Source organism: Danio rerio, chromosome 7 (genome assembly GCF_049306965.1).
Source record: "Danio rerio strain Tuebingen ecotype United States chromosome 7, GRCz12tu, whole genome shotgun sequence".
Lineage (NCBI taxonomy): Eukaryota > Metazoa > Chordata > Actinopteri > Cypriniformes > Danionidae > Danio > Danio rerio.
Genome location: NC_133182.1, coordinates 54,465,744 through 54,483,038, shown reverse-complemented (window position 1 = coordinate 54,483,038; position 17,295 = coordinate 54,465,744). Strand labels below are relative to the sequence as shown.

The 17,295-nt window shown below is 37.5% G+C and overlaps 1 protein-coding gene across 2 annotated transcripts in view; it reads left to right on the top strand.

The window, feature by feature from the left end:
• The first annotated feature begins 217 nt into the window (after positions 1 to 217).
• The window catches only part of map1aa (microtubule-associated protein 1Aa), a 46,300-nt gene continuing 29,222 nt past the window's right edge, over positions 218 to 17,295 (top strand). For both annotated transcript variants that reach the window (XM_001921037.9, XM_005166530.6), the window contains exons 1-2: positions 218 to 358; positions 2,750 to 2,851. In XM_001921037.9, the coding sequence (XP_001921072.4) occupies positions 289 to 358; positions 2,750 to 2,851 (172 nt within the window). In that variant the 5' untranslated portion in view covers positions 218 to 288. The remainder of the gene's footprint in view (positions 359 to 2,749; positions 2,852 to 17,295) is intronic.

The following is a 17,295-nucleotide window of genomic DNA, read 5'->3' as shown; positions in this document are numbered from 1 at the left end:
ACCACTGCACTGTGTAGATCTTCATTTTTGTGTGTGATACTAAATAATTCATTATTTAAAAAACGGGGAAAAGTCAACATTTTCTGGTCTTTTAACCAATGAACGGGCGTGTTTTGTGTGGGCTCCTCCTCCAACTCCGCCCCTTTGAGTGGGCTGAGGGCTGCAGTCGCCATGGAGACGCCGCCCGGAGATGCAGCGCATGCAGGCTCTCAGGAGGAGCAGCAGATCTTTCAGCACCTCGGACAGCAGCGTTGCGTCGGTCCACCTTTTATCCGCACTCGCTACTGCATGCTTATCGTGATCGGAGACATTTCAACAGATCATGAGCTCGATTCCGTCAAAGAACACATTAAACGAGGTGAGTCGCCAACTTTTGGGCGGGTGAGCAAGCATGAGGAATTCAGCAGCCGCACATCCATCAAACACGTAGATTCAGAAGCAAAACACAGGATTAAAGCTGTGCATCCTAGAGACGGGCAATGATAATATTAAGAAAGGTTTTGAAACAGTTTTACTCATATATAGTTAAATAAACGGACTTTAAGTTGAATTTAAAGTGAAATAGTCTACACTGAAATACATAATTTACTGGATTTACCATATTTTTTGTGTCGTTTCAAACAATTTATTTACGCTGAATTTAACCAAACAAATTAAATTTAGCAATCCTCAACTTAATTTATTTGACTAAATTTAGACCACTTACCTTACAAAAATATACTAAATCCAATCATTTTTGTTCAGTGGACTGGACATTTCTTTCTTTCTTTCTTTCTTTCTTTCTTTCTTTCTTTCTTTCTTTCTTTCTTTCTTTCTTTCTTTCTTTCTTTCTTAGTGTATGAATGTATACATGTGATATTTTTTTGCCATAATACACAGCAGTCAAAGACATCTGTCCTATTTGTGTTAGCATCAAAGTCAGTTTAAAAAACTTTATGCATAGAAATTTAGTGCAAGTAAATGTTTGATATGTTAAAATGTCAAAGAATTGTGAAATAGTGTTTCTATGTTCTATGAAATAGTGTGACTTTTTATGTTTATAATAAAGTGAAACATTATTCTGTCATATAGGCTATCTTTTACAATATGTGAAAAAATAAGCAAACTAGTAAGAAGTACTAAGTAAGTTTTCAAATATTTAAAATTATTAAAGTGTCACTGGGAAATATCCACACACACTCATTCACACTCGTACACTACGGACAATTTAGCCTACCCAATTCACCTGTACAGCATGGACTGGGGGGGAAACCGGAGCACCCGGAGGAAACCCACACAAATGCAGGGAGAACATGCAAACTCCACACAGAAAAGCCAACTGAGCCAAGGATCGAACCAGCAACCCAGTGACCTTCTTGCTGTGAGGCGACAGCACTACCTACTGCGCCACTGCATCACCCCATTATAAGTTTCAAAATTAATTTTTGTTATTGTTGTGAGTAAATTTTAGTAAAAATGTTTGACAGTTATCATATATGTGTTTATTTATTTATTTTGAAAAAAAAATGTAAGAAAATAAACCCCTGCACATTCCAATGTGGGGAAGAGGAATAAGGCTACATGACATGATTTATATTTTAGTTTAATTAAACATTAAGTGCTATAAAACAACAACTTAAAAGTACCATTGTATTAATTGAGAAAAGCAGCTTACAGTCTATCCGTAAAGTATTCATCGCGCTTCACTTTTTCCACATTTGTTTCACTTTAACTCATGAACATTTCATTCATGCCACCGTGACAAACTGGGGTATTAGATGCAAAATAAGGAGTAAGGACTGGTAAGAGTGTTATGGAATTTAATAACGCCAAATGGAAAGAAATAAAAATATAAACAAAAACCTTGTGACAAGCTGCCAGTACATCTTTTGTTATTTTACAGACTTTTTTCTCTATAGGCCTATATTGTTTTATACAATATTATTTCAAAGGCTGCACAGTGGCACAGTGGGTAGCGTGTTTGCTTCACAGCAAGAAGGTCGCTGGTTCGAGCCTCAGCTGGACCAGCTGGCGTTTCTGTGTGGAGTTTGCATGTTCTCCCTGTGCTGGTGTGGGTTTCCTCCACAGTCCAAAAACATGCACTATAGGTGAATTGAATAAGCTAAATTGTCCATAATATATGTGTGTGTAAATAAAATTGTATGGGTGTTTCCCAGTCATGGGTTGCAGCTGGAAGGGCATCCGCAGTGTAAATCAAATGCTGGATAAGTTACTGGTTCATTCCACTGTGGAGACCCTAGATTATTAAGGGACTAAGCTGAAAAAAAGGAATTAATGTTATTTCAAACTATTAAATGATTTATTTTATCTTTGCCATGATGACAGTACATAACATTTTACCAATTTAAAAAAATAGCTTAAAGTGACATTTAACTTAACTAAGTTAAATAGGTTAACTAGATAGGTTAGGGTAATTAGGCAAGTTATTGTATAATGATAGTTTGTTCTGTAGACTATAAAAAATAGTTTTAAGGGCCTAATAATTTTGACCTTAAAATGTTTTTTAAAAATTTAAACAACTTATATTCTAGCCAAAATAAAATAAATAAGACTTTTATTCAAAAGAAAAAATCTTATCAGACATACTGTAAAAATTTCCTTGCTCTGGTAAACATCATTTGAGAAATATTTAAAAAATAAAATAAAATTCAAAGGGGGGGCCATATATATGTCGATTCTGATTCAAGATCCTGATGGTTGTGTTGACTTTATTGTTCTGTGATTTTGATATAATAAATGTATTTTCTAGGCATCTTGTCATGGGACATTGATTTGACCTTTTGTGATTTGAACAAGGAACTGAAGCTCTTTCAAGCAAGACACTCTGCCCAGTTCTCTTCAGAAGTGAAAGGTCAGTCAAAGCTTCTGAAAAAATAATACACAACCTTTTAGAGAAGTTATTTAAAGTATACAGCAGAACTGTTTTACTCCTAGGTCCTACCAATAGTAGGATGCAGCCTTTATGATGCTTATCTTATCTCTTATCTCTCAAAGATGCAATGTCAGACACAATGCACTCAATGGAGCTAGTGACGTTACTGTGACGGGTAGGGTTAGGGGGTGGGGTTAGGTGAGCCCATTCAAAAGCATTACATGGAGCTCAGGTTGCATCTGAACCGAGTTTGCAGCCAGACCCCTTTTGGTCCTGCAGCAATCCTGTTTTGTGCATTTGTTTACTTCCATAGTGTTCAGTTCTGAAAATTTCCAAATGTTTTAGAAAGCCTCAGATGCTGTGCGATTCAGAACACATGCTCTGTTCACTCTCACTCAGCCAGAATCTCAGTGTTTGTGATAGCAAGAAGCTTCCTGCCATTTGACAACTAATAGACCACTGTAAAGGTGAGAAGGTGAGTGTGAATCAACAGTGGTGAGAATTTACAGGGAAATGATAAGATTACATTAATGCGAGGTTTCCTGTGAAGCTGCCTTGCCGAACCCACCTGAGCTCTCACAGCCATAATTGGCAGACATTCAACAGAGTACTGCAGCTGAAGTGTCAAACACCAGAAGACTGATTTGCCTTTGGTTCCCCCAACGGGTTCCTGGGTTTTCAGATCATGGGTATATTAAGTTTTGTGGTTAACATGACCTAATGTTACTTGGACATTTGGCTCTACAACAGGAATTACAGTACACACACTCATCCAAACAAATGTTTAAAGTAGTTATTTTTATTTAAAAGGAGAGTGCAAAAATGAAAATCATCATATTTACTCACACACTCACAGCCTCAAATCAGATTTTCAGTGATATGGCATTTTTAAATGAGTGTTTCCAATAAGTCACTACACAAATTGGCGTCTGTATATGTGCAGTTTACACTGTACAACAAAACCCCCATGTCAAGTTATGTTTACCACACACCAAACCCACAAGAAAATCTCAAGGGAAACAGCAGCAAATTAGTCATGTGGGTTTTGATGTCAAGGCTGAAGTAGATTTGTTTATTGCACCTTGTATATTTCTCTCATGAATATTCTACCTATCAGTTCAGAATGGCCCTGTTGCAGTGAGAGGAAGGTATTGGCACTCTATTGGCAATTGTGAGAATGCTCTTTTGCTCATGTTGTCTGTTCATAATTCATAATTAACCAATTTCAGATCAACATGTCACCAGACTGGAATATTGCTTCATATTAAATGAAAGCATCAAGCTTTTCATGTTGCCATGCAACGCAGAGACTGAAAACCACTTGATTTATAAGTGGAATAGAGTAACACTCCTGGGACTGCGGGACAGACTGATAGTCTCACCATAAATGTGCAATAGCAATTATATCAATAGTTCTAATTTGGTAAATCATTCCTTTATTTGCATTCAACTTAGTGTCTTTATTCATCACGGGTCGCCACAGCGGAATGAAGCGCCAACTTATCCAGCATATGTTTAACACAGCGGATGCCCTTCCAGCTGCAACCCAGTACTGGGACAAATTCATACTCACTCATTCACATTCATACACTACGGCCAATTAAGTTTATTTAATTCACCTATAGTACATGTGTTTGGTCTGTGGAGGAAATCAGAGCACCCGGAGGAAATCCAAAGTAAAACAGGGAGAACATGCAAACCTTGCGACTTTCTTGCTGTGAGGCGACAATGCTAACCACTGAGCCATCGTGATGCCCTATTTTGTAAATATAGAAATTTAAAGTAGTATATAGTATTTAACAAAAGTAAACAATTACAAAAAAAAAAAAATTTAACATGTGGCTTTAATAAAAAAAAGAAATGGTTAACCATTGAATTATTATTAATATATATTTATTATATTCCAGTGGATCAGAGTAAATAACTCTACTTTCGTTTGTTTGTTGTTTGCTTTATTTATAGAGCACATTTAAAAACAACAGATGTTGACCAAAGTGCTTTACAAAACGACCAGCATACAAAATCTATACCTATATAAAAAAATTGTGCAAAATATATAAAACAGATTAAAATTAATTAATTACAATCAAAGGCAAGAGACAGAAGGTGATTTTTTAGATGAGACTTAAAAGCACCAAGTGAAGAACATGACCGAATCTGTAAAGGCAGACCATTCCACAGTCGGGGGGGCTGCAGCAGAAAAAGCCCTGTCACCTCTTGATTTCAACCGCGTTTTGGGGATAACTAGCTGAAACGTGTTTTCAGACCTGATTGGCCTCAATGAAGTGTGCCAGTGAAGAAGCTCAGAGATGTAAGTCGGTGCCAGACCATTTAAACTTTTAAAAACTAGTAGCAATAACTTATATTGAATTCTAAATTGGACTGGGAGCCAGTGAAGAGACAATAAAACTGGTGAGGTACTAGAAACATTTTTTGTCCCAGTTAAAAGCCTAGCAGCTGCCTTTTGAACCAGCTGCAGGCGAGCTATTGATGCCTGTGAAACTCCAGAATACAAAGAGTTACAGTAGTCCAGTCTTGACATAATAAAAACATTAATGATAGTTTCCAGCTCTTTAAAAGAAAGAAAAGACTTCAATTTGGCAATGTTCCTTAATTGATAGAAACCACTTTTGACGTCAAAAGTAACTCCAAGATTTTACCCCATAGTGGCTACGTGTACATGTATGCTGTTTAATTTGGTCAGAATGAATCATTCAGGTTGATGAATCTGAACCGTGTGAGCAAATTTAAATGCTAAAGAAAGTGGGTTGATGTGTGTATTTATGTAGCGAGCTTAAAACTAGTTTTGATTCTCAGATATAGAGAGTATATACTGTTTTGAGAAGTTCATACACTGTAAAAAATTATTTGAAAAAAAGCCATGACAACAAATGTTTGATGTTACTCTAACTTACTTTAATAATTTTGACTTAATATTGTTAGTCGGTTTGAATAGTTTAAGTTAAAATGACTAGAAGTTTAAATTCAACTAAACTATTTAAAGCAGTAATATTTATTACACTGTAGTAAAATGAAGACCCCATTTAAAAAAAAAAAAAAGTCTTGATATTTTGTCTTATTAGGGTAGAACAGTATTTTGGAAATATATTTTGGTATATTGGACAGTATATTGAAAAGTCCACAAATCAGGACTTGAGACGCTCACAGCTCAACTGCTTTATAAGTGCACTGTCCACAAGGATATCGGTACCAAAAACTTAATATTAATCTAATTTGCATTTTACAGAAAGTCAGGAAAAAGAAGCAAAGATGATTTATTTGCAGCAAAACATTTATTCCAGAACAAGATCCCAGTCTCTAGTGGTGTCCAAAACTATAGTAGACCTTCTCAAGGGCACACATTCAAACCTACAATGCAACACGCAATTTGAAATCACTCACTCTTTTCATTCACTCTTTCCATCCAACAGCTATCTCTCAGCAACTCTCACATGGTCCCCCACTTAAACTAAGCAGGGCGGCGCCTGGTCAGTTCCTGATTTGGAGACCACATGAGAAAGCTAGATTGCTGTGGGAAGTGGTATTGGTGAGGCCAGTAGGGGGCACTCAACCTGAGGTCTGTGTGGGTTGTAACGCCTCAGTCTCGTGATGGGGACTCTATGCTGTTGAGTGAGTGCTGTCTTTCGGATGAGATGTTAAAACGAAGTCCTGACTCTCTGTGATCTTTAAAAATCCCAGGATGCCCTTAGAAAAACAGTAGGGGTTTAACCCCGGTATCCTGGCCAAATTTACCCACTGGCCTGTCCATCATGGCCTCCTAACCAACCCTAATATCATAATTGGCTTCATCACAGTGTCTCCTCTCCACCAATCAGCTGGTGTGTGGTGTGCATTCTGGCAAAAAAGGCTGCTGTCGCATGGTGGATGCTGCACACTGGTGGTCAATGAGGAGATTCCCCTTCAAAAAATGTGCAAAGCGCTTTGAGTGTCCAGAAAGGCGCTATATAAATGGAAGGAATTATTATTATTAAGTTAATGATAGGGGATAGTGAATGAGGGTATATTGGGTTGATTTTGGATTTAGCCAGGGGCTTATTGTATATGCACAACAGAACTGGAAATAGCTAGACTAGGTACAAGTGGAAACAAGAACAGGATGTAAACACAATTTAAAAGACTACAAAGCAAGAGTACAGAGGACAGACAGAATGTGAAATGAGGAGATGACAGGCATATAAAATGTATGTAAAGCATTAAATAATTTATCAATAAAAATGCCCCAACAACATAAAGCAGCTCATTTCATGTCATACATCATTTTGCCAGCTTTCATTACTGCTCAACTTTCTATTTTCTTTTCTTGCAGTTTTTAATTAAAATCAATGTACAGTCACTGTTTTATGACTATGTATGTTGCCTTTGAGTGCCATGAAAGGTGCCTATAAATAAAATGTATAATAGTATTAGTGTTTATATGTTCACTCAGTGAGATTAGAAACCCAACCCATTACAATTCAATCAAAATTTCATTTGGTTCAAGCTCACTCTAATCAATAAAAGTGTTCATATCAAAGCTGGGTTCAGCCTGATCGAGTCATCAGCCTGATTACTAACCAATTACTTGGTCTGCTTTGATTTGTTTTATCATGATGTACTGTTGATTGTCCCTGAGATTAACTTGATGTACTGTCCTTTGTTGTCACTTTACAGCCAACCAGTTCATACCTATTTTTATTTTTTTTTTAATTTCATTTGTGTTGTGCTGAAGCTTTGTAAGAGCAGTGCTGTTCTGAGCTCTTCTTTGTTAAAGGGCACCTATTTTACACCTTTTTCAAGATTTAAGAAAAGTATATTGCGTCTCCAGAATGTGTCTGTAAAGTTTTAGCTCAAAACACACATCAGATTATTTATTATATATATTCTGCTCTGAACATACTGTAGCTGTTCTTGTGGCCTGCGCCTTTAATGCTGTTTTTCCCGCCCACTGTTCCCACATGCCTGTCAGAGTGTGTCTCAGTTTGTGTCAGATAAACAGTACAGTGACAGACATGAAGTAAGCAGATCTCGCGTAACGTGTTAAACTTGTAAAAGTCATTCTTGATCACATTTGATGATGATTGATGATCACAGAGAGCTGAACAGATCTCTTATTCCCAGTTGCTTTGAACACATCCTGTCTTGTGGATATGATTATACACGTTACTACAAAGACATGTTAATACACGGCTGTCAATCAATTCGGTGGGCGGGGAAACCACACTCCTATGTCACGTTCCGGTCGGCCTCAAAAAGGGAGGGATTTGGAACCTATTTTAACATCAGGAAATTAAAAAAAGAAACTTATTGTCTTCATATCACTACAATATGACTGTGGACACATTAAACCTGCACACAGTTCTGTCCAAACAGCTTACAAAAGATGATTTTCATCATAGGAGACCTTTAAAGAGGAAATGAAATACTCAGTCAAGTTTACCTTATTTTGTGCATTGGATTCCACTTTAATGAAAATATATTAAACAAACTAGATTAATTTAACCCTTTAGTAGAAAACGGTGTGTTTTACTATAGACTTTAGACCTAAGGCACAGCCATCTTGGAATGTCGCTGTGTCTGACATCAGGGGGTTGGTTGAGTTCCCTTCGCTGAACAGAAACAATGGAAGTAAAGAAGATTGTAAAGCCTTATTTAACCCAATAAGTAAAGTTTTGGACGTGGAGTTGCTGCAATTACAAGCATCAGATGAGTGTCTAATATAAAAGTATGTTTATTCTATTTTTATTTATTTTTTCCTTTTTATTACCGATCATTTGATGCGCTTTGATTTACTCTCTGTATTACGCTGCCTGACTGCCTGTCTGGGATTCACCCATGATTGTAACGGACTAAACACAGAGACTGGACAGTCTAATTTAATCCAATGCATGAAGTTGTAGACGAGCATCACCGAGCTGCTGCAAAGCACCGGACCTAGTTGAAACCACAGGCAGCATCATACAGAGAGTGAATCACTGCTGACGTAATGGGGGCGGGTACTTTCACTTTTCACTGCTACACCCCTCACCTCTGCTCGTGTTCAAGCTAAATTAGCACGGTGTTTCTCATGGCAGGTTTATATCCTTCATACATGTTGAGAGATCGAGTTGATTGACTTGATAAGGGAATATGTCTTGACATAACCCACACAGACATGACTTAGTAAAGCATGAAGTCATGTATGATTTTAATCGATGCATTATATACAAAATAAGGTAAACTTGACTGAGGGCTTCATTTTCTCTTTAAAGTGTTTTATTCATCGACTGAATTTGACCACAGCCACACATTGCACACATTAGGATATTTCATTTCAAGAGATTTTCCAGCCTTTATACATAAAACTAGTTATACAACAGTTCTGTCTGGTTCTCAAATCTGATTGGCTGATAGCCGTGCGATATTCTGCAATATCAGAACTCCTACAGCCTCTTTACCCTTTGTGTATTACTCCGCCCATACAACCAGCAAAAAGCAGAAACTAATGCCGAGTTAAGACTGCATGATTTTCAAAGTAGTCGTGTCACAGATGTTTTCACACTGCATGACTATCTGGGCTAGCGTTTCGTCGCTGCTTTGTTTACACTGCAAGATGGTTCGGCGACATGGACATTCACATTGCATGAATTTACTACAGGGAGAATTGCCGACAACTTCGTCCAAACTACGTCTCACAGCCAAAAACACGTAGTATATCTTTTGTTATTAACTACATAATGAGAAAGAAGCCTTTAATGGGGTAGAACATGTACATGTTTGCTCACCTTTGTTTAAAGGGAATTAGCCATTTCTCCTCAACGTTGATAATAAACTAATTTCTTTCTGCATGAAACGTCAAACAGACACGGTTGCTCCTGAGTCCTGTCAAACCTCCACTAGTTTTTCCTCCATTTCGTGGGTCCAAATAAACCGAAAAAGAGCGCTTTTACCTTCTCCCCCAGCCTCCCACTGGCCTGCAGCAGGTATACACACACGCACACACAAGTGAAAGCTGCTCTCTCATTGGATGTAGGCGATCGCTGATGTTATTTTCAGTCAAAACTCAATTCACACAGCATGATTTTAATCGCCGACAGCTCCAGATATTTAGCATGCCAAATATCTCACAGGCATCGGCGACTCATCGGCTATTCTCTCAGATCGTGTCTTTGATCGTTCATACTGTGTGATTGTCACTCACGTGGACGAGCACCGATTTGCCTGTGATTTCAGGCATTTGTCGGCGATTTCTCAAAACCTGTCGGCGAGCCAAAATCGGGGCTAAAATCACGCAGTCTGAACTAGGCATAAAGCTCTAAATTTTAAAAGATGCACGCTCAACTGTTTAACTGTCAGCTTATGATTTGAATTCAGAAGAAAGTAGTTCCTCATACAAAAGGGTTTTTGAGACTCTCCATGTTTGATTTAGTTTATATATACACAATTATGCAGTCAAAATGTTGTATAAACTGGTGGGGGCACTAACGCACGCCTCCCACCAATGCCGATATACAGCCATATCGCACTGCTACTCGTGTGATATTGCTCATATATACACTGTTAACAATTTCCTGTAGAATCTACAGTAACTTTCTGGTAGCAGTTTACCAGTAACAATTAAAGCAAAATACTGTATTTGCATTTATGGCATCATTTAGCTCGCTCTATATGTATTTACAATATTATATATCTTTAAGGTTGACACGGTAGCTCAGTGGTTAGCACTGTCACGTCACAGCAAGAAGGTCACTGGTTTGAGTCCCGACTGGGTCAGTTGACATTTCTTTGTGGAGTTTGCATGTTCTCCCTGTGTTGGTGTGGGTTTCAACAGGGTGCTCTGGTTACTCCAACAGTCCAAAGACATGTGCTATAGGTGAACTGGATAAGCTAAATTGGCCGTAGTGTGTATGTGAATGAGTGTATGGGTGTTTTCTAGTACTGGGTTGCAGCTGGAAGGGCATCCGTTGTGTAAAAGATATGCTGAAATAGTTGATGGTTCATTCCACTGTGGTGACCTCTGATAAATCTGAGACTAAGCTGAAGGAAAATGAATGAATGTTTATCATAATTAATTGCTTGGTTAGCTACTTTGTGGGTGTATGGTTCTTTTGCTGTTGTGGGCTGTAAGGAGCTCTTAAATATCCAATAGTATCTGACTGCAGACATGCACATGCAAGCTAAGACATGCAGTCTCAGACACATGCACTCAATAGAGTTAGTGACGTTACTGTGAGGGGTATGGGGTTAGGTATGCAAATTACATGTCTCAGCTTGCATGTGCACTCAAATTTTATAAAAACCATTTGGTGTATTGATGAGAAAATATTATGGAAAAGAGACCCTAGCTCCAACTTATTTAGTGGTTTGTTTAGCTGAAAATGCCTCACACTCTCAGAAATAAAGGCACGCAGGCTGTCACTGGGGTGGTACCTTTTGAAAAGGTACAAATGTATACCTAAAAGCTCCATATTAATACCTACAACGTACCAAAGTGTTCCTCTTAAAATGTTTAGGTACTAATATATACTTTCGAGGTACCACTATGGACCCTGGTGACGCAGTAGGTAGTGCTGTCGCCTCACAGCAAGAAGGTCGCTGGTTCAAGCCTCGACTGGCATATACGGGCATATCAGTTGCCATGTCTGTGTGGAGTTTGCATGTTTCCCCTGTGTGTGTTTCCTCCGGGTGCTCCGGTTTCCCCCACAGTTCAAAGACATGTGGTACAGGTAAAGTGGATCGGCTAAATTGTCCATGGTGTAGGTTAGTGAATATGTGTATGGATGGGTTTCCCAGAGATGGGTTGCTGCGTAAAACGTGCTGGATAAGTTGGTGGTTCATTCCGCTGTGGCAACCCCGGATTAATAAAGGGACTAGGCCGAAAAGAAAATGAATGAATAAATGAATATGGACCCTTCAGGTACAAATGTGTACCTTTTGAAAAGGTACCACCCCAGTGACAGTTTGCGTACCTTTATTTCTGAGAGTGTAAAATATTCATCAGCCAATCAGAATCATGTTTTCAACCCAATAAGAAAGTATTCTCTTTTTCTGTGATTGTTTTAGGACTTATGATTCATTTGCACACTGTATGGGTAAATGATTAGAAATAAAAGCAGTAAATGTCAGTAAACTTGCTCTACAAACCAGTGACTGTAAATAATATAATAAGAAAATACTAGTTTGCAAAATCAAGCAGCCTAATGAGCTGTTTTTACAGTTAAAAATCAATGAAAGTGAATGAGACCGAAAATTTTGAGCAAATAAGGTTCTAATAGCTGTGCTCTAGTGTGAAACAGCATAAAGAGAAAATAAATAAATCTTTATTGTTTTATAACTGTATTATTTTATCTATTTTAAATAGCATAACATTTATTTTGCATTCTATACATGTATCTAAAGTGTAGGCATTTCAGAGCAGCACAGCTGATAACTGCATGCTATTTTGCACACTGCAGCCATCAGCAGATATGAAGCTAAAGAGGTTAAAGCATTAAATCTAAATTTACTTCCTCTGCAGCGTGGCATGCCAGTGCCCACACATACACACACACGCACACTCACACACCCACACACACACACACACATGCAAGACTGCATTTACACTGCATGGTCACATTATTACCCCTTTCTTTATAGCCTATTTTCCTTGTTTTTCTTAATCTCTCCATTCTGTGGTGTTGTATGCTATGGCTTCAGTCTAAATTCCCCGTTAGGCTTCCTCCAGCCATATGGTTCCTCATATGTGACTGCTGACACACTCGCTATCGCTGCATGAATTAATCAGCAGGCCCTCCTCTATTATTCTTTACCAGGATAATAGTATTAATAATAATATCTTATATGATATATCTTCCAAATGGTTTCCTGCTGTCTCTTGTATTCAACAGAGAAACTGTCCATGCGACACCCTGTCAGAATATAGCAGAGCCTATAATGGTTGTTATAGATCAGACTGTGCACTGGTGGGGTGATTTAACCCTTCAAACACACCACACAGAGTTTTAAATGTCAACGAAGCAGGGTTTTGAGAGCTGTCTTTCATCCATCTACATGTATGTAAGGTGGAAACACATATACATTTAGGAACCATAAAATTTGCCTAATGTATCATTTACGGGCGTGCAATTGTTAAGAAAGATCTATTTAAAATATAATCAATGTTAATTGCAACAACAATATTATTTAATTGACATTTTTTTGTATATTTAAGTATACATTTATAGTACAAAATTATTAAAACTATATTATTATTATTTCATTATGAAAAGAAAAGAACAATCATTTTCTATAAAAATACGTTTGTAAATATCTAGGCAAAACTGAATAATAATAGTTAAGTACATAAAAATGACACACCATGATGAGTCTTAACATCCATTTACTCATTCTCATGTGAAAACTGTAAAATCCTGATAAAATACACATCAATCAAAATAAAAATACACTCTGATCATTAATATGCATGCCCCAGGGTGTGTTTTTTGAAAAAGTTTCCTAGTGAGACAACAATAACTTATTCCTATTATGTTTAAGTTTATCTAAGTTTGTATTATATTTATTATTTACATGGGACTCTTATTTTGAAAACGAGACTGGCGACCAGACATTGGAGTATTTCATCTCATCACAGCTTGTTGTCAGAGCACAATATAAGGCAACAAACACATAAACTGCTGTGTAAGTTTTTAATGCACGTTTATGCATTGTGACATATCACTCAGCTCTTACTGGAGTGAAAGGACATAAATAAACACATCTATTTATGCAGAGGTTGACATTAATTCCTGGCTGTTTAATATAAATAATGCTAAAATAATCCTGCTTATATAATAAGTTCTGTGAACGGAGGCCAGTTATTAAGTTAATGTTAAGAAGACCCATTGTTTTAATGATTTCCCACAGCTCTGGGCGGGCAAATTCTATTCTGCGGTGTGCATTCAAGTGAAAGATGCAATTAGCTCTGTGAATAAGGCCAGGACAAATATAATGATATAATGCTTCAGCATCACTGAAGGACAAATCTGCTTTGAAGCCAAAAAGCCAGTCTCACTCTTAAGGGCAGACTTTATAGATGCAGCAAAGTGCCAATCTACTGATCTCTACAGTTCGGCAACCTCAAAAGGCAAGGTTCAAACAGCATTCAGCACCAAGGAAACTTTGTGGGTTCAAATTCTGCTTAATCTTGTACAGGTGAATTGGGTAGGCTAAACTGTTCGTTGTGTATGAGTGTGTGTGTGTATGTGTGGATGTTTCCCAGAGATGGGTTGCGGCTGGAAGGGCATCCGCTGCGTAAAAACTTGCTGGATAAGTTGGCGGTTCATTCTGCTGTGGCGACCCCAGATTAATGAAGGGACTAAGCCGACAAGAAAATGAATGAATAAATGAATGCAGGAAAGGATTACAAACAAAGTACAAATACAATTTTCAAAAAGACAACAAGACTACATACCTAACATCTGCAATAACGAAAACAACTACAACTGAATTTAGAGGTGCAGTTGGTGATCTGCCAAAATGCTTTGCGTTAACATTATTGCTTTGAAACCACAATTCCTCCCCTGCCATCCAAAGCCACGCCTCCTGAAATCACAAACGCACACAAAAGACCCACTAGTTCATGTCATTCACTAGTTAGTAAACTTTACAGAACTTTATAATACTACAATTCCTAATATAAAACTGTTTTATATTTAGCAGTTTTCAGCTGTGTAGTGAACAGAACTTGTCTTAATGTGCAATATTTCAAGCATGCAAGGATCGTTGGTCTCACTCTCTCATGAGCTTTGTCCTAAAGCCACTACTGTATGCTTAGTGGTTGGCTGGCAGGGTGCAGGAATTACTCTTACTACTAAGCCATACTCACATGCTATTTGAGAGCGAGTATTCAGAGTAGCGGTAAACAATATAGAGAACGCATCACATGTTGTCATTGTTCAAAAATGAACAAACCCGAATATAAAATATACAACTTCAGCTCAATTATGCAGGTTAGGCAGAATAGTGCTATTTACTTGTGTTTTGTTGTTAAACTGAATAAAAATTTACATTATCGATGCTGTAAAAGGCCCTTATGAAACTGAAAATAGTCACATCAATCTATCACTGGAAGATTTCAATGGCTGAACAACACTTCTGTGAGTATAACCCATTCATAATACAACACAATATACATCAGATATTGGATGACTAAAATACTGTAGTTATAAAACAGAACATTACTTGTCTAACAGAAATACTTCAGCCATGGTGTCATCCTTCCTCCAGTGTGCAAAACTAACTCCAATATTTATTCAGGATTTTAAAACGTTTTGATTCAGCATTTGTTTTTAATGCTGTCCACTTCTGTGCCACGTGCATGCGCAAACAGCAGATCTGTCTGCTGAAGAGGGGTGTGAGCATGTTTGAGCTACTTATCGAAATTATGGGAACTGTCTGCCCAACAATTTTTAATTGGATGAACATTTTTGTCTTATGCCTTAACCAGAATATAAAACTACATATAAACACATTTAGATCATTTACTTTAATCATTACTATTGGAATGTGAAGAGACTTTCAACCAGCACAGCAAAACGTGTTTCTGAAGACAATCACCGACTGCACATTTAAGAAGATTTATAAATATTAGAATAGTTACAATGGTCACAAATACACACAAATAGTTTGTTTTAAGTCAGCATGAAACTGAATTTAAGGTTTTCCTTTTTTCCTCTAATATGACATGCATCCAGTTGAAACAACTTCTAAAATGAGCCAAAATGTAGGGCAGTGCATGATTTAATCCTTTGAGAACTGATCAGATCATAGAAAGATGGGCGTTGCTATTAAAATGGAGAAACCCATTTTCTGCTAAACATTTTTTTAAAAAAGGGGTTCATTTTACAAATCCATGTAACCAGAAGTGAAGAAAAGTCATTTTGAGAGGGGAGGGAAGGTTATGGTATTTGATTAAAGATTATGAGGGCAAATAGATTTTTACAAAATAATGAAGTGCACAGATGCATCTTCTATAACACTACAAACATATAAAAATAGTTAGATTTTTACACGTGGGTTTCCTCTCGATGCTCTGGTTTCCCCCACAGTCCAAAGACATCTGATATAAGTGAATTGGATGAACTAAATTGTCCTGAGTGTATGGGTGCATGTAAATGAGAGAGTGTATGGGGGTTTCCCAGGACTGGGAAAATACTTTATGGCAAAATATGCAGATATATACAAAATATTGAAATATTTTTGATTGTGTAGGGCGTCTGTGTTGATTATTTTATTTGCAGTTCTTCACAGGAGTGGGTGGGTGCAATTTTGATTGGTGTGATCTTTTGTAAATCATGGGTAATGCATTTTTATTCTGCAAATATTCTTCAATTAAGTTGAATTTATGCCAACAGATAAGTTTAACAAAAGCATATACAGTCGATTGAAAACTTCAGAGCTCACAGGTCTGGCTTCAAAGGTTTATAAACTAAACATCATATAATATTAAAATACATAATATTAAAAATCTATATCCCTGTGAAGATAAAAACTGAGCATTGACTTTCAGAAGCTGACTGCTGCACTCTGGAATAACATTGGGAATCAGAGCATAAGCAATACAAATCTGTGATCTCTGACAGACAAAACAAATCAGGTCACTTTTTCCACATACTTGACCCGGCTGTTTCTGTGCTTTCTGAAGACTAGTAATTCATTTATTTATTTTATTTTCGGCTTACTCCCTTTATTAATCTAGGGTCGCCACAGCGGGATGAACCGCCAACTTAATCAGCATTTGTTTTACACAGGGGATGCCCTTCTAGCTGCAACCCATCACTGGGGAACACCCATACACTCTCATTCACACACACACACACACACACACACACACACACACACACACACACACACACTACAGACAATTTAGCTTACCCAACTCACCTATAGCGCATGTGTTTGGACTGTGGGGGAAACCGGAGCACACAGAGGAAACCCACACGAACACAGGGAAAACATGAAAACTCCACACATTCCTACTGGCCCAGCCAGGACTCAAAACAGTGACCTTCTTGCTGTGAGGTGATCGTGTTATACCTATTGCACCACCGTGACACCTGAAGACTAGTAATTAAAAAAATTGTCAGAAAAACACACTGAAGTGTAACAGAAGCTGAGTTTCTATCATTCTCTGTTAATGCACATTTGACGTATCGCATGCCTAACAAATGATAGAAAATGCCAAATTTCGAATAATTCTTTAATTCACAATTTTTATTAAACGCTCACTTGACGTGGTTTTGGAGTTGTGTGAAAAATGTTTAATGTGAATAATAATGGAAGATTAAATGAACTCTAACATATAGCAAACATGAAACCCACATGACTCCATTTGCATCGTTTACTGTTGGTTAATAGACCGCCAATACTAAAGTCAGTCACTCTACCTAATTTGTAGTGTTTTTTTTTTT